Raw genomic sequence first — 19,115 nt, forward strand, 5'->3', positions numbered from 1 at the left:
CTCAATGGACTGTACACTGTAAAGAGATGTAGCATCTTTTACTGAAAAAAGACCAGGAGCAAAGGAGGATCCTAGGCTTGTTAGGTCCTGGCCACGCTTACGGAAGTGACCCCACATAAATACACTGCTGCAAATAGGATGCAGCTTAACATTTTGTACTTGTGTGACAAGTTTGTAATTGTAAATTAGGTATGATGACAAAGTCCTCTTTGAATAAAATAATTATTTTGATTAATCACCCTTGTTTCTTAAAAATGGCTCATAAATAGGTATCTTGATTTAAGACATCTAAACAGGCTCAAATTCATTAACATGTCAGCTGTTGTCATTGTTCAGCGTCACCACCAGAGAAAATTTATAGTGTTAAGATCAAAAAGTATTTACAGTATTATTTTCTTAATGACAACCAGGAGTTATTTGTTATGCTGCATGAACAGGGAAAACTGCATCCGTATTAAGTACATTTAGTAGAGGTAATGTATGAGAAGTAGAGAAATATTTATGTCAGTGATATAATGTTTCTGGACAAGATTATAAATAGATCTGCTTATACAGTGTTTGTAAGAGAGCTGATTTTAATGAGTACTAAGAAACCAATTTTTCTTAGCTGTAGAACTTCCTTAGCTTTTTCATCATTTGGTATTGAGACTCACCTATTTGTTTTTAATTGCACTTTGTAGCAGATACAAAATTGTAGAGTCACTCTTTTGAACCATTAATGTATTGTTTAATAGATGATAATGCTGTACCTGCTTTACTGGAAATTAAATTCTAATGCTAATGTCAAAAAACAAAAATGAATCTGCATAGCAGCACTCCAAATGTTCTAAAATTCCTTTTATGCCTTGCCAGTTTGTAGGGTTAGCTGGTTGTGCATCTGAATGCTATTTGGAAAGTTGTTATTGCCTCCTTCCAGATGCACAACTCATTTTGGTCAACCCTATGAAAAATATTTGTGACAAAAGTGTGTACTTTCCTAACTGCTATGTAAGGTCCACGTACACAAAATCTTTATGTGTCTCTGGTTAAAAGTACAATTCACATCACTAGATTACCTTTCTTGTTATTACCAATCAATAATGGAGTTTGAAAAAGACTATTCTTCACACATAACTCAGTCATACTCCCCTTTTTCCATAGTTGATGTACCCACACAATTGATAGTGTTTTGTTCATATCCATACTTTATACAAATATTACCTTTTATTATACATTTATTAATACTACTGGCTTAAGGAGTTTGGAGGTAGTGGTTATATGCAATTGTATCGAGTGTCTTTCATCTTATGTACTAATACATTCTAGATTAAGTGGCCTTGCCATAAAGACTCCACAATGTTATTTTAGAATTGTTCTTAGAATTGTGTGCATCCTTTGATTTTATCATCCCATGTAAAATTAATCACTGTTTCATTTTTCAATATATCCATAAGTGCACAGTGAAGTGACCAGAAAAAATATCCCTGCTGATTTAAAATTGTTAAGATGACCATTGGATTTGTTGGAGCAAATCTCTCTCTCTGTAAGACATTCAGTTCCCCACGTAATGTTTCTCTAATATGTTATTCCACAGTACGCTGGGTAGTGACTCGTGTTTTTTATTTATTTGTTTTCCTTGAAGGACAATTATTATTTCAATATCAATGAAACACCTTCTCCTGCTTGCTTGTTATCACATAACCTTTATATTCATGTAAAGAGTAATTATTTGTTTGGTGATGATTTAATTCTTCTTTAGGGTTTTAGTTGTGATACAATATGTATTCTTGTCACTTGGCAACTCCATTTCCTAGAGCCGACACTAGGGATTCCCTCCATCACTGGATATATCCAGTTGCCTATTCTAGTCCCTTTACGTTTCAGGACTCCCAACGATCCTTCTCTCATTAATCCCTTACTACTACACTAGTGATCCTCTGATTTGATCCTCTACTGTTAGTTTTATGGATAACCTTCTTTATACAGTATATTAAGAAGGGCCGGCCTTAGGGGTGTGCGACCTGTGCGACCGCACAGGGCGCCATGTTTGCAGGGGCGCCTGACCGGGACTTAGATTAAAGCATCGTTTGTTTTTTTTAAACTTTATTTAACATCATTGATGTTAAATAAAGTTTAAAAAAAACCGATGCTTTAATCTAAGTGCCGGTCAGGGGCGCCGAGCAGTTGCTCGTGAAGTTCTCAGCAACAGCTTGGCGCCCCTTACTCTCCGTGACTCCGTTGCGGTGCCGGCAGCTCATGTTGAGCGCCAGACTATTCCAGCGCTCAACATGAAATGCCGGCACCACGGCAGAGCAAGAAGACGGATGCCTCCCGCTCTCACCGCAGGACTCCGGCAACAAGGTAAGGGGGGGGTGTAGTTTGAAGGGGCAGAGGGGGGGTGTAGTTTGAAGGGGCAGAGGGGGGGTGTAATTTGAAGGGGCAGAGGGAGGGGGTGTAGTTTGAAGGGGCAGAGGGAGGGGGGTGTAGTTTGAAGGGGCAGAGGGTGGGGGGTGTAGTTTGAAGGGGCAGAGGGAGGGGGGTGTAGTTTGAAGGGGCAGAGGGAGGGGGGTGTAGTTTGAAGGGGCAGAGGGAGGGGGTGTAGTTTGAAGGGGCAGGGGGGTGTAGTTTGAAGGGCAGAGGGGGGTGTAGTTTGAAGGGACAAAGGGGGGGTGTAGTTTGAAGGGGCAGAGGGGGGGTAGTTTGAATGGGCAGGGGGGGTAGTTTGAAGGGGCAGAGGGGAGGGGTAGTTTGAAGGGGTAGAGGGGAGGGGTAGTTTGAGGGGGGCAGTTTGAAGGGGCAGAGAGGGGGGGTAGTTTGAAGGGGCACAGAGGGGGGGTAGTGAGGGGGGGCGCCAGAGGAGTAGTCCGCACAGGGCGCCAAAACGCCTAAGGCCGGCTCTGATATTAAGGTATATTTTTTGTTGTGTACATAACACAAACATGCATAATTATTTATCTGCATTTTTTCCTCTATCATGATCATAAAAGTTCCATAATTTTCCTATAAAATTTTCTTTATGTGAAGGTCCCACGGAAAAAAATATGTTTTAACTCAAACATAAAATTCAGAGCTATATAGTAATAGTAGGTTAGTACTTGCAAAAACCTAATTTAATCTAATTCTGTTCCAATACTTTTTTGTTATATGCTAACCATTTTTGTCAGTGATGTGATATTTTGGGCGACTTTCTCTGCATAATCATCATGCTTAGCTAATTTTTTTATGGCAATTTTACGAAGTCCGTTCCCACTTAGACTTTCATTAGTCAGAGTGTCCTTCTTGGTTGTTAACAATAAGCCATTATATTGTTTACCATAGGCAGTATGATAAGGAGCCAGGGTGTTTGTCTAGTAGTTTGGGCCAAGACAGCAAAGCTAGTATGCATGCAAACTAAATTTTGTAACCACTCATACCAAAAAAAAGCATATAAAGTGTAATCGGTTACTTTGGTAAACCAAATGTTACAGATAAGGATTAAAAAAAAATGCATAAACATTGCGAAGTAATATTAATCTTTCTTTCATGCAATCATTACGTTAAGGTTTAGTTCCTTCACTATAGAATCTCATCTATTATTGTACATGTTCTATTAAAATCAAATAGCTTTCTGCAGGGCATATGGAGTTTGATGGAACTACCTTTGTTTTCTTTTCATATAGAGATGTTATTCCAAAAAATGCATGTTCTTTAATTTACTTATTAAAAGTATAAAACCACTGGTAGAGTTATATATATATATATATATATATATATATATATATATATATCTCATTCATTCATGGGAATGATCATTAATTATGGGGAATCCATGCTATATTGCAGTCAAGCAAAAAATTCAAGGTTCATTAATCAAGGCGGGCAAAGTTACCCAATGCCTTACAAGAAGTATATTGATAATTTATCTCTTTTATATGAGATTGCTAGTAGAACTGCATGTCAGACAACATCGTAGTTTCATTATAATATGTAAATTGTGGCTATAAGATATGCATTGTGTCACTGTGAAATGATTTATGATAATCTATTATGCTAATATGCATTATCATTTCACTACAATATTTTGCTTATAGCTCAATTATATTTGCACTGGATTGCAACATTAATGGAGGAATCATTACATTCCAAAATCAAACCAAACAATTGAAACTTGCATAGTGATGTTATCAATATAGGCAATGTTATTTTTTAACATGATTCGATTAGGTTTAAGCATGTCACTCTAAAAGGTTAATTGTTAGCATTATAAACAAAATAACATAGATTAAAACTGCAGTAAGTACCAAAATTTGTCTACTTTCATGTGCCATTAAAGTAAGACATAACAGAGACAAAGAAAACTTGCATACTGTATACGTATTTTGGGAGCCTTAGTAAATATAGAATAAAAGAAAGTACAGCCCCATGTACTTTGGAGTTATCTTTTCAACACATCTGTTTTGAAAACAGAGAAACACAGCAGATAAATTGAAGTATCACAAGATAGCGATTATAGGACAACATGCTAAGACAGTATGATAGTATGAACCCAAGACTTCACAAACATGAATGGTTATCTCACGCTCAACTCGCTAATTCACTACTGTGACCGTTGTTCATTTAAAAATCCAATTAGCACTCCAGAATCACTCACAATAAAATATATGCATTAAACATGATGTAAACATATGTATATGTTGTTTACATTCTTAGTATCTAATGGTTTACGCTTTCATGGTTTGATATGGGTCTAGGAGTAACTTCATTATTTAGAGCACTGCACAATATAGGTTAATCCTGAACCATGTCATTAAGAAGTATGCAAAGCTCAGGTCAGTGACTGATCAGTGTCAGCCATACACTCAGGGCCTTCTGGCACATGAGAACCCAAAAATACCAACCATGGACCTTTAAGTGGTTGACATGTAAACAACTACATGAGCATTGGATTTCAAAACCTCATGTCACCATTACGCAATGCAGAGTTTGAAAAAGTTACATATCACTGTGACTAGGATATTAAACATGTACATTAAACCTTGTATTGTTTGTCTTTATCTACTGCATGAAAAAGTTCTAGCTACATACATATATCACCAGTCATTAGGTGAAATATATGTACCCTTTAAGCCTATGGACAGCTTGAATTTATACATAAATTCACTTGGGGTTTGCAATGTTTCTAGTAATTTCATTTCCCAGCTTCAGTAACTTTACCAGTTTTTGTTTTAGAATAAGATATGGGCCATTAATTATTCGTTGACATTGTCCCTATTTCTTTGAACCGGCTGTTATTAGAAATCTGGCATGAAAAGCTGACATGGCACAAAATATTGTTACGTTGTCTTAGAATTTGGTAGACCTGGGTTGTGTTTCTAATTTAATAACTTTACAACAGACAAATAATTTCCTTGGTTTCTCATTTTCCATTCCATTGTTTTCCATCAGTTTTCAAAAATTATATAGTTTAACGTGAATATGATAAAATATGACACACTTTTAAGCAGAGAATAAGATTATGTTCTGTACTGTAAATGGAAATTGTAACTTTCAATGTTACAATGATTTTTATTCAAGAGATTACATTGCTTTTTAATGGATCATATTAAAAACATTCCTGACATAAACTATACAGTATCCTACATGAGGGTGATTGTTGGACATATTCTTGTAATATCTATTTTGAACACAAATGTCTATACAAATGATTGTCTTGTCTACTCAGGAGTGGCACAGTGCCATATTTCATTGGTTAACTAGATTATTTCCACACTTTTACATTTTTTTAAAGAAAAGGAAACTTGCATCAGAATCACCTCCTATACATAACCCCACTGTACTAAAACATGATATTTTAGCAATCATTAGAATGTTTTGGAAGAAATTTAGTCTTCATATTTTGAATGTGACACAAACTGAATATTAAAAGAAGTATTTAATAAGTAAGGGGACAATGGCGGTTTTGTATAGAGAACAATGTATTTGCAAAGGGGTTAAAAGTGAGGCTACCAACAGAAATATTCAATCATAGCTATATTGATATTGTACAAAAATACACCAGCATTGTTCTTTATACACAACCCCCTGAAAAAGGGAAAAAATCACGCACTGCTGTGTAGTTGGTGAACATTTTAAATATTTTAACACAATGTGTATTTAGGGCCATCTTTTTGCTGCTTAATGTAGGACTATAACATTGTTTTAGGGGCAAAGTCACTTCTTAGCTTGGTCTTTGTCACGCCATGCACAATTCTCCATGAATAATTAATGATGGAGTGACTGATTATGAAGTGACAAGTGTGATGAAGTGTATGTGGAATCTCCATTGGCTCGGTATCTGTGGTAATTATTCCTCTTGGGTTGAAATGTCTTTTTGCTCAAAATGTGAAGGCTCTGTTGAATTTTCTTGTGTTCTCTGAGGCACAGTTGAGAGCAGTATATATGGATTTATATATAGACTTTTAGTGTATGAGAACAGTAGCAGAACACGGTGGTTTTGAACAATTCTACTACAATGGTCCCAAGGCAGCATCTTTACCTCCCCAATCCATCCTGCAGAAATGATACAAAATGCTATGTAGGTGAAAAGCAGAAAAAGTAAAGCATAACAAGATTTATATATTATTTCAGAAGACTGCCTTTTTGCATTGTGTCTAAAATATGGTTTCTAAACATGGACATAATAAATGAACTGAGCTTAAAAATATTTCTTATTGTTTGCATATGTTATAAGTTAATTAAAGCAGAAATAAAAATAAAAGTTCTCCTAGCCTTTCCTCTGCACAACTTTGGTTCTAAGAAATAATGTCAACTATAGGAAGGCTACAGCATGTATAAAAAAGGTGAGATGGCAAAGAAAATAGAGATCTTCAGGAATTAAAGTCCCTCAAAATATGGTGTGTCGTAGAAACACAGACATTGACAGTAGATAAAAAACATTCAGCCCATATTAAGCTTTTCCACTTATGTTGGGATGCTGTTCCACTTATCTGAAGTAAAACTTCCTTACATCACATAATTGCCATTTGCACAAAGCATGTTCATCTGAAGTCAGGGATACCACTATTTGGCTAAACAAGGTAGACTTGGGCATCTGAGTCTGAGACAACCGCTCTGAGCAACTTGGCCTGGAAGGAATGGGGATTTAAATGGCAAAGGGCAGGGCAAGGTAAACCTCAGAGCAACTTGGCCTGCGGAGACCAATAGCAGCTGTCCTTCATTGTTTGAAGCCAGAGGAGCCCCCTGCCAATAGAGTTGCTCTTATGGACCTTGAACTCCTGGCTCGATCCTACTGAATCCGGTTAACCACTGCTATGCTACAAAGACTTAAGATAGGCTAGAGGCAGTGACTTGTATGGGGAAGGGACCAGGGAGATTAGCTAGGAGATATTTACAAAGACGAAGACGAACACGAAGAAACACAGATTCTTTGTGTTGTGCTTCTTTGACTTCGTGTACATTTACCCACTGCCTTATTAGTTTATTCGGTATTCGTGTTAGTTTTCATGTTCTCCCGAATACGAATGCACTGTCTAGTAGAAACCACTTGCAAGCTTGCTAATATCTGCTGTTTCAAAGCACTGTACTGGCAATGCTTTTATAAACAGTGCTGCGCAATATTATGGCACTATATAAATCAATAATTGATAATTAAAATATAAACCCTTTATTTAATAAGGAACACCCTAAAACTATTTCTTATGATCTTCATACTTGTCCAATGTAATTCATGAAAATGTTTGTGAAGCAAAATTGAACACATATACGAAATAATTGATATTATTGAACTAAATGTTCTCCAATGTTAAGTTTTCTTTTGAGGGAACTAGGGAATTGCGTTATTAAAATATCAATCAGATGGATTAATGCTTTATCTACAGCATACCATCTAAAAGGCTTTTGAATGTGTTATGTGTTTAAGATTACAACTGATCCAACAACAGATACATCCAAACACATATCAATGAAATCACAATACGTATTCGGATATATCTCCTGAAGGCTAATGTGTTTTCTAGCTACAATAACCACACTTATCCAGGTGAATGGGTATATGGATACACTTATGAAATATGCACCGGTAAACCCACCCACTGACTTATTAAGTTAAACAATCCCTGTTCTATCTCTTCTAACTTTTAAGGTTTGAACTGAATACTTTCACTTCTTCCAGAATGCAACAGAATATTTTGGAAACAACAACAGGATATCAAAAGAATCCACAATGCGGCTATGATATAATAATACAAACTTTTACTAGAACGTTCCAAATAAAAAAACAATACAAATTACAGTACAATAACAATAATCCCCACATGAATTGACACACTTACAACAAATATATATATATATATATATATATATATATATATATATATATATATGTTCCTGTGACAGAATGACCTGTCATACAAGGCCACAAGGTAGTCAGAGATGGCTCCAGCCTGGCTGCCAAACAGGCATGAAGTCTATTGTGTAAACTAATCCCATTAACAGGATGGCTACCAGGGGGATATTCAGTAGCTAAAGTGGATTAAAGGTTGGGCTGTATGCATGTATCTGTTAATTTATGTTAATGAAGTTCTGTGGCTATATGAGTCTATGTTTTACATCAATAAACTGTTCATTCCTGCTGTACTCAGTTCAAGGTAGTTGTGTCTACTTATTGGGTACACATAGCAGGGTTCCAAGGTGCGCATGCTGACTGGTGCAGAGCACAGCTGTGCCTGGGGCTGGAGGATAAAGGTCCTACAGAGGGCTATGGCTTCGGCGGCCCGGGATTATTATTGGAAATTATAGAAAAGGATCCCGACTTCGCCAGTGCATCGGAGTGACGGGAGGAAGACGTCCAGGAGCGAAGGGAGGAGAATATCCCATACGTGCCTGAGCTGTGGGCTGACCTGGATTATTTGGTCACACAAGAATGGGAACTGGAACAGGCATGTCAAGAGTTGTTTGACCATGTGCAACAGTATGCCCCAGTGACCATGGATTTCATTGATTTTACTGCGTGGTCACCTGAGGATGTTGACCCAGGAGGGGTGGATGGGACTGCAGTCTCTGCCCCTGAGTCACAGGGATACTGGACAGCTAACCCAGATCCGATAGCGGAACTGTGTGACTATACACCACAACCGGATCCAGAGATTGTGGATTTAATTGATTTTACATCTGAGGATGTTGGTCCAGGAGGGCTTGCAATTGACTTCCCTTCCCAGAGAAAGGAAGAAACTTTTCTGGGTGTAGTAGGTGGCACTGCGGTCTCCACAAGCGCCCACCCAGCAGAAGAGCTGCCATCGGGGAAGAGTACCGCTGGCCTCTGCCTGCTCCTTTCCCTGTTTCCCGAGCCTGACCACAGAAACCTTGTAGGGTCCAGTCAGGCAGCCCCTGAGACTGTGGTAGTTGATGGGACTGCGGTCTCCACACCTGGGTCCCCAGAATGTTGGGAAGTTGGCCCAGATCCATACTCCACAGCAGAAGCGCTGGCAACAGGGCAGAGTGATGCTGGTCTCTGCCCACCCCTCCCCCTTTTTCCTGAGTCTAACCATGACACTCCCACAGAGCCTGCTCAGACCACCCCAGCCGAAATACTGGCAACCGGAGAGAGGCAGGACGGCCCCTCTCTACCAGCACTGGAGGTGCCCGCAAACCCTATAGAAGAGCTTTCCCCTGGTCAGAGTGCAGCTGGCCTCTGCCCTCCTTTATCAGACGTCCCTCCACCAGAGGATGGTACAAAACCAGCACTGGGGGACATGTATCCCATAAAGGTGGATGAGACTGTGGTTGCCACCTGTGGTCCCCAGAATAGCTGGACAGCTGGTTCGGATCCCCAAGCCTGGATTGAAGGGCCCCCAGCCACCCTGTCATCTCCCCAGCGGCTGAGAAGACTCCAGAGAGAAGGTGCAATTGTCAATTCTCTCCAGCGGCAGTTATATTTTTCAGGAGAGGCAGAGGGCAGGCGGGTGAGTACTGCTCTTTTGTTAAATTGTTTTGAGGAGTACCAATTTGTGGCTGGCAGTTGTGGTCCAGATATACAGACTGACTTTGGAGTCAAACTGTGTGGGGTCTTATCAGACGTCAGTCTCCCCCAGAAAAAGGAGATATGTGATGGAGTTTGTGACGGAACTGTCCATCACTGGGGCCCCTGGAGAGGACTGAAAGCAAGCCTGCTACCCGCAGATTATGGACCCTGTCTCCCTGCCCTGGCGAGTGGGACTGTTGTCCTCGTCTGGGACCCGAACTCCCCAGTCTCTAAGTGCACCCCAGGACTGGTTAGTGGGACAGGTTCCCTTTGCCAGCCCCCTGCATCCACAACTCTAGGAGCGACGGAGCTGTGCTCCCCGACTGAACTGGATGCAGACCCGGTTGGGGTCTGGCCCCAGTTCAGTCTTCTTTTTAAAAGGGGAGATATGTGACAGAATGACCTGTCATACAGGGGCCCAAGGTACTCAGAGATGGCTCCAGCCTGGCTGCCAAACAGGCAGGAACTCCATTGTTAAACTAATCCCATTAACAGGATGGCTACCAGGGGGATATTCAGTAGACTTGGGCACCAGGGGGCTCTTCGTCTTCGTGCTCGTCTTCGTGGGAAAAAAAATCTTCGTATTCCGCGAATATTCGCCCGTTCCTGTCCTCTCTTTGGGCGAATATTCGTTTTTTCTTCATTTTTTCCGGTTAAGGGGTTAATACGGGGTTAACGCGTACCGCAGCAGCTCTGGCGCCAGTAGTGCGTATCAGCAACTCTATTGGTCACCAGCAGGGGGCCTCCTGCTGGTGACCAATGAGCTCACTACCATATATATAGCTAATATATTCTCGGGCAGAATATTATGCTACTCAGTGTAAAACCAACAGAGGGCAGCATTCTGTCCGAAGATATATTAGCCATATGTGGCAGTGTGTTCATTTTCATTTATTAATTATTTAAATAAAATATAGTCCCATGATCCGCTGGTCTCCTCGCTGCAACAGTTAAATGTCCGCACTCGCGGACATTAATTCTGTCGAGCTTGCAAACTCTTTTTTTCTATTTATAAGGGGGGGGTTTTGGTATTAAACCATTACACGAAAGGATCATGGGAATATATTTTATTTGAATAAATGCAAATGAGCACACTGCCACATATGGCTAATATATGTTCGGACAGAATGCTGCCCTCTGTTGGTTTTACATTAAGTAGCATTGTTCCATATGCTTGAAATCCAGTTATTTATTATGCTACTTAATGTAAAACCAACAGAGGGCAGCATTCTGTCCGAAGACATATGGCTAATATATGTTCGGACAGAATGCTGCCCTCTGTTGGTTTTACATTAAGTAGCATAATAACTGGATTTCTTTCAAGCATATGGAACAATGCTACAATGGAACAGAAAAAAAATGCAATAATGGTCTATACACAACAGCGGTAAAGTGATTAGGGGAGCAACACTTAAGCATAAACTAAAGAGTGAATCATTCTTAATACACATATAGGGTGACAACTCAAAATATTGCAATTTAACCCCTGCAAGAAAACATAAAATTACAGTTCTAATAATCTTCCAAAAATGGGGGTTCAGTACCCAGTACAATATATAAATGACCACAGGTTTTTTAAACTTTCAATAAAATTACATATAACAAATCTATTATGAACACCATTGCCAATGCTTTATAAAATACTTCGACTTTTAAATTAATATTCAATATTTTTTTAATATTTGTCATTTTGTTGCATTACCTGCTAATGCTTGATTGGCCTGTGTGTTGAATGCATTGTTTGTAAAATCAACAAGAGGGAGACACGAGGGAGCCAGAGATAATGTGTGGTGCAGAAGCATGCACACTCTTGATTAATCATCAGTTGCAATCTATATATGTATCCAAGAATATCTTGTGGATAATGGTAGCATTTTTTTCACAATTTCTTTTTGTTTCATGCTACATACTGGTGGGTTATTGCTTCTATTTTCTGCATAGTGCACAAAGCTGCAAAATAGATGGGATGATTTCCAATCCATTGCTCTGTATTTTTTATCATACATGACTGTCCATTTCACTTTCATCTGATTTCCTCCCCAAAGGGTTTATGGTAGCAAAATACATTTTACTTTTACTGTTCTTTCTATTTTCAACTGCATGTTTTTTGGTTTGCACTTATTGGCAAACGTGTATTTATAATTTTCTACCATGCTCAATTCCCTTTTATGCATTAATGAGAGGTACTTATATTTGTGAAGAAATAAAGAAATTATATAATTCTGCCTTTTTTGTTTGAAAAAAAACTCAGAGGGCTTTTTCCATTTGGAAACTGAATTATTCGTCTTATGTTTTTTCATGCTCTCACAGTCTCATTCACTCTCTCATGCTGTCTATGGAAGTCTCCCTACCTTCTCCACCGACCCCTTCCATGTCCCTGTCTCTTTTGCTGCAGCTCCGCTTCTTCTCTTGCCTCTTCTTGTTCTTCTTGTTTTTTTTTCTCCATCCACTTCTCCATGAAGTGAACTAGGCCTCCCAGAGAACTTCAGCAAAGAGGTGGAACCTCCAAGCACACCCTCTACCCTGACTGGAAGATTTGCAGAGAAAGAGAAGCATTTCTGCACCTCTCTTTCTCTGTTAATCTGTCTACCATATTCTGGGCTCTCTGAGTACTTCCGCAAAAGCACGGAGCCTGAAGGCTCTGTCCTTTTGCAAAAGTGCACCTGGAGGCCTGGTTCATAGAGATGTGGACAAAAATGAAGACACGAGGAGAAGCGGCAGAAGAAAAAAGACAGAAGAACAAGAAAAGGCTAGAGAAGAAGTGGAGCTGCAGGAAAGGAGACAGGGATATGGAAGCAGTTGTCAGAGAAGCTAGGGACACGTTGAAAGAGGGCATGAAAAAAATATGAGAGAAAGCATGAGAAAGTGAATAAGAGTAAAAAAATTAAGCAAAAATTTGGAGCTCTTTGCTTCACTTTCAGTTGTTTTGTCGGGGTCCCTCTTTGTTTTCAGGCATTTGTACGATTTTCACGATTCACAGATTTCATTAACATTAAAATTCATATGAATCAGAATGCACAATTCTCATATTAACTGAAACCATAACACAATACTTTAGAAGTCTTATCCCTAATAAATATAGACATCACAATCAACATTATAAATCGGGATGGAAAATCTTAGAGTTTAACGGTTTTAGCTGGACAGGTCAGGTACAGGCTTGAACAGATACTGTATAAGTATACAGTGCCCTCCACTAACATTGGCACCCTTGGTAAACAAGAGGGCTGTGAAAATTGTCTTTATTGTTTAACCCTTTGATCTGCAAAAAATACTCTGCTCTCATGGATATCAAACAATTGCAAATATAACACAGGTTTATCCCAAAAAATTAACAAATATTAACTATATCTGTGGCACAGTTATTGTTATCTTTATGAATTCATATGAGAAAAATATATTTGAAGTATATTCCCACTGATATTTTACATTTTTAGTAGCCCTTGGTGACTAGCAACAGGAAATTGTTCAACCATGACTTCCTGGCAACACATTCAAATTCACCATTTCCACCATTGGGGCAAAAATTAAGAAGTTCCAGTCAACTTGAAATGTTATGGCTCAATCTAGAAGAGGGTGTGTGTCTATATTGTCTCAATGCACTGTGAAGAGGATTATTTCGAGTGGCTAAAAAATCTCCAAGGATCACAGCTGGAGTTAGTTGCATCTTGGGATCAGAAAGTTTCCCAAACTACAATCCAAACTACAAGTTGTTCAGAAGGGCTTCAATAAAAAAAAAACCCTCTACTAGTTTGCCAGACACTACTGGAACATCAAATGAGATCGGGTTCTATGGTCAGATGAAACCAAAATAGAGCATTTTGGCACACACAGAGAGGTAGTCATATGAAAAAGCACCTCATGCACATGGTTGAATATAGCGGCTCTTTAAGCTTTTGGGGCTGTTTTTCTGCCAGATGACCTGGACATCTTGTTAGGAGACATGGCATTATGGACTCAATCAAATATCAACTGATAATAAATGAACACCTGACTGCCACTGCCAGAAAGCTTAAAATGGACCGTGGTTGGCTCTTCCAACAGGGCAATGATTCAAAACATGTATCAAAATCAACACAAAAATGGTTTACTGATCACAGAGGTACCACCATGGCCATCCCAGTTTCCTGACTTGAACCTCAAAGAAAACCTCTGGGGTGAACTGAAGAAGATACTCCCCCAGTGTCAACCTTGAAATATGAAGGATTTGGAGAGATTCTGTGTGAAAGGATGGTATCAGATCCATTGACTTGCATTACCCAACTTCATCAGGCATTATAGGAGAAGACTCAGAGCTGTTATCTTGGCAAAGGCAGGTAGCACAAAGTATTGACTAAAAGGGTGCCAATAATTGTGCCACACTTATATTTAACTTTTTTTCCCGATAAACCTGTGTTGTGCAATTGTTTGATATCCATGAGAGCTGATAATTTTTGCGGTTCTTTGAAGAAAAAAGATCAGGGAGTTAAACAATAAAGATTTTTACACAAATTTTTCACAGACCAATGATGTCAGGAGTGAAATCACATCCACTCATTTTGTAATATCACGGGTATAGGTTATGTAATTTATGTGTCCCTCCTACACGTTGATCTGCTAGGTTTAAAAAAACAAACAGACAAGTAAATCTTTCCCATTCAACTCAAAGAATCATTATCATTATCTAATAAGTCATTTAATACACTTGCAATCCATACATAATTTTAAGATGGTTTTATTTACTGAACCATTTAAATATGCATAATGAAGGGCCAACTCATCCCATTTTGCAAGAAGTGGTTTTTGGTAATGCACGACTCAGCTGGTGAGATATAAAATGTTTTAATTCACCTGTAACTTAGTTTAATGAATAAACTAGTATTGTATATCATGCAACTACCATAATCTTATATTAAAAACTACCAAATACTCCACTGTGAAAGCATCAGCTAAATTGACTGTGTTATACTATTAAATTCATCAGTAATCCTTAAAGAGACCCTTCTGTTCTCTTAACTTGTTTATAGAAGTTCAACAACATGCTATTTTAAACTTCTATAACTGTAATTGGGGGTTTTTAGGTATTATACAAGTCTTATTATATAATAGCAGATTTTTTTGGGCTCACATTTACGAGTTAAGGGATATAGCAGTGGTCGAGTATATTCAAAGTAAATTGCAGAGGTCGTTTAACATATGTGTGAATGGCAAATCTGGCAGAAATTGACTAATGAAATTTCAGTTTAAATTGATTCATGCTGATTTGTACAGACTTATTGGAACATACTGTAAGTAGTTATTTGGTATTTTGATCTGAACATAGCATGTCTCTTTTGAATCCACCTCTGTTTAACAGATGGAACTCAGAGAGAAGACAATCCTGTATTTAGGTTAGCAGCATGCTATGTGTCAAGGCATAAGGTTGTTTCTGGGGTCTCTGCAGGTAGCTAGATCTGAGCGATGAACTGTGTATGATCTTTTACTCAAATTTATTCCATATGGTCCCTAAGAATTAAGCAGATGTGTGAAGAATTAAAAATTGCATTTAACTTAGGCATACAATAATAATAAAAACATCTTGGTTGTGAGTATTATTCCACGCATGCATTATGACTTGGATTAATGTTTCATAGATATTTACAAAGTATGTATTTCTTTAAAAAAAATCCTAATGCAAAATGCAAGTTATACATACTGTAAAATGTTTTAGTTTAAAAAAAATAAAAATAAATGTGGACTATTGTTCTGAGTTGGGATATTTTAGCAAAAGCCAAGTAACAGATCAATTCTGTATCCCTGGATGGGGTTTAGGAACATGTCCTCAGCATTCATAGCCTATTGTAAGGCTACTCAAAGCTCCTTTCTGCTGCACTGTAGGTAGCCGTCCTTCAGTCACAAGGGCAGGCTAAAGAGGCAGACTCAGGAGCTGATCCATGAAGAAATGGGCATAACTGACTATTTAATGTCATTTCCTCCAGAACAGCTATTTGGGTTTAAATATTAATGACATTGCACAAGTACCTTTCAGATGCTGTTCTATGTGGATTCACAACAATTAACTTGTTTGTTCTCTTTACTTTATTTAGCAAAATACAAGATTGGTTTTATGAACTGATTGGAAATGCAGTGATGTGTCTATTTCTCAGACAGTAAAGCGACACAAAATAATGTTTTTTTTATTGCATTAAAGAACCACATAATAATTTTTTTATATATATTTTTTCTGCTTAGGGTACATTGAAACCATACTGTGTTCTTTGGGATGACTCAAAATCGTAAGTGGAAATTGACTTTTTGTTATTTATTACCTTTTTGTGGTATTTGTTTTCCTTTTGGATTGTGATCTTTTGAATTGTCACATGGTCATTGTTTCAATACAACTTGCATTTCATGCTAAGAATTCAAGTGTTTTACAACTGTCTAATTCAGGCAAGCCTCTGTCCCATTAAGAATATATTTATGGTAAGAACCTAAACATTTAGTAGAAGTCACAGAACATTGATATATTTAGTTAGATAAAGCTATGCAAGAGAGAAGATGAACATACAATGTTTAAATATGCATGGATAGGCATAAAGCTATCGTAAATGTTGCTTTGGAACAGTGCCGTGTAATAAATGTTCATCTTAGTTCTGTTACTAATTAACATGCGCTGTATGTGAAACACACAAAACATAGGTTGTGGTGGTGTAAAGGTCATGGAAAACCCCTCCACTTAAAATTAAGGGGGATAGCAGAGGCATTATTAGACGCTAATCTAAAACCACCAGACAAGTCCAGAGACTTGCTGTACCCCCCGAAATCTCATAGTGATGCCATCACTGCAAGGGATTCTGGGTAGGCGTGTGCTTATTCAGTTAACAATGATCACCTTTTAGGTGGCAGCACTACAAGATTTCTGTGGGAACAGCAAGTCTATGGACTTGTCTCGTGGCCGTAGATTAGTGTTTAATAATGCCTCTGCCATGCTCATTATACACACAGGAAATTGTAACTGCTCTTCAGAGGCCATTTATTTACAGTTTTTGACATGTAAAACATCAAAGTAAATGATTGAGATAAAAATAGAAACTAGATTCTCTGTACAAGCAATACTGTGTCTGTTTATAGTAGTTATTTTCCAGGTCTTAGTGATGGCTGGATTCTTGCTTTAGGATAAACGTGTTGTTCACTGGTTTCACGTAAACGTGAAATACTTTTTTCTTAAAATTAGAACCCAACAGGGTTCCTTATCATATTATTTGGTTATGATTTCACAAAATATATGCAACAACATTTTTATATGAAATTTGGTGTCTGCTGTAAAAGGATAGAATTGATGCCGAAGACAAAATCCTCGCAAATATTTTTCTAGTCCCTGCTGAAATAACCATAATAATAATCACCATGATTACTTGAATGTGCTACTCCACTTAAGGTGAGTCATAAAATATCAGCAGATAAGTGCTGTATCACGTAAAGGGGAGAATGAGAAACAGATCTGTTTCTTATTTTTTCCTTGATACTCCCTAATATGGACAAATACATCTGAATTTTTATACCAAACTGGTGTTGCTTAGCAGCCAGGACCTGTCATTCAACTTTGTATCTCCCAATCTTTGTTACATCACTGGAAATAGACCTTCTGCAAAATAGACAGGCCTAATAGAGCAAAGGGATTCGATTGGTAGAATTAAGAGTTCCTGGGGAAAAAAAAAAATATTTAAAACAATTAAAAGAAAAGGAGATTGTAGAACCATTCAGTTCAAACGTATTTGAGTTAGTGCACTAATGATCAAGGAATTAAATAAAACTTCAATTGTATTGTGATTTGTTTATAATGAGCAAGCTACAATTGCTCTTGGAATCTAATTTAAAACTCTTTAAAAGTAGCAACTACTACTGCAAAAAGTGGTGTATTTTTTCCAGACTAGAAATTGAATTAAAATAAAGGATTCTGTTTCTGCAACTTTTTTTCTAATACTTACATGAAAAAAGTAATCATGCATCAAAATATATTTCAATTCCATTGTAATGCGTTTGTAAAAGATTTGAAAAATATAACGGTTTACTATGTATACTTTTTTTTCAAAGTCTCATTTGAAAAAGGTTTGGTGGATTTTCTATTCCTGTTTCAGCTTTTCTTCTTTATTGACATTACATTTTTGTAACTTGCTAGTATTGTTTATCAGATGTTTTATGTACCGTTTCTTGTTTGTTTACTTTGCATCTTTTGCTCATGAATCTGAATGTCGTGGTAAAAGTAACACCATGCAGTTTTGTGGACAATATAATTTCTCTTTTATTGGAAATGTAAATTATTTCAGTATTCTCCCGAGGATAACTAATGTATAAAGCCTTAAATTCTCAGTACAAATGCTCAGCGTATTTTGACCTAGAACCCACAGTTTATTCCAAACCCTGCACTTCACAATCCAGTGCTTTAAAGTCAGACACCCATTTGCAGTGACATTATTCATGCGTATGTACGGCTGTAAAATATTGTTTTAAAGTTGAAGTGATGGCGCGTTTTGTCTTTTAGAGATAGGTGAAGCAAACCAAGTTGACTACCCTGTTTCTGTTTCAGTGATATCTGAGCAGTGTTTCAATGAGAACTGACTGAAAGCAGACAACCACTATAAGACACATGTTTGCAATGCAGAGGTGCAAGGAATATAGGTTCATATGCTGCTACCATTTTTGAGAAGGAGTTGGTGGGCCTCTTGTTGACACCACTCCATACTTACCTGATCTGCCACTCCAGCATGTGGCTGCAGGCTAGATATGCTCAGCACAGGTAAAATGTACTTTCTTTGATACGGGAAAAGGTGTGTCTTTTCCCTTTTAAATTTTGCCTAAATCATTGCTGGAAGACATGTTTTGAAACAACTTCTCTATTTCGAAAGCGCATAATACAAAGAATACATAGATTGCCTTTGTACATTTCTTATACACTGTAATTCACTGTAATCCTAAATTATAAACCTCTTCTTCTTTTTTTAAATGCTTTAACTGGTAAGCGTTTGCAAAATTATAACTTCCATGCAGGATGACTGCTTATTTTGACACATTTGCCAACTTCTATCTAAAGCTTTCCGTTGTGCATTTTAAATCAGCTAGAGCCAGAAAAAAAGTTGCATATTTTAATTCATATTGTTTTGGGATCTTATTTTCATTACAA

General features: G+C 37.8%; 1 protein-coding gene across 1 annotated transcript in view; it reads left to right on the top strand.

The window, feature by feature from the left end:
- LOC149302372 (adhesion G protein-coupled receptor B3-like) overlaps positions 1–19,115 on the top strand; it is a 378,938-nt gene that overhangs the window by 230,194 nt on the left and 129,629 nt on the right. The window contains exon 15 of the mRNA XM_089482502.1: positions 16,187–16,230. Coding sequence (XP_089338628.1) covers positions 16,187–16,230 — 44 coding nt within the window. The remainder of the gene's footprint in view (positions 1–16,186; positions 16,231–19,115) is intronic.

This window comes from Sceloporus occidentalis, unplaced genomic scaffold (assembly GCF_023333645.1).
Source record: "Sceloporus occidentalis isolate IW3139 unplaced genomic scaffold, rSceOcc1.0.p SCAF_19, whole genome shotgun sequence".
NCBI lineage: Eukaryota > Metazoa > Chordata > Lepidosauria > Squamata > Phrynosomatidae > Sceloporus > Sceloporus occidentalis.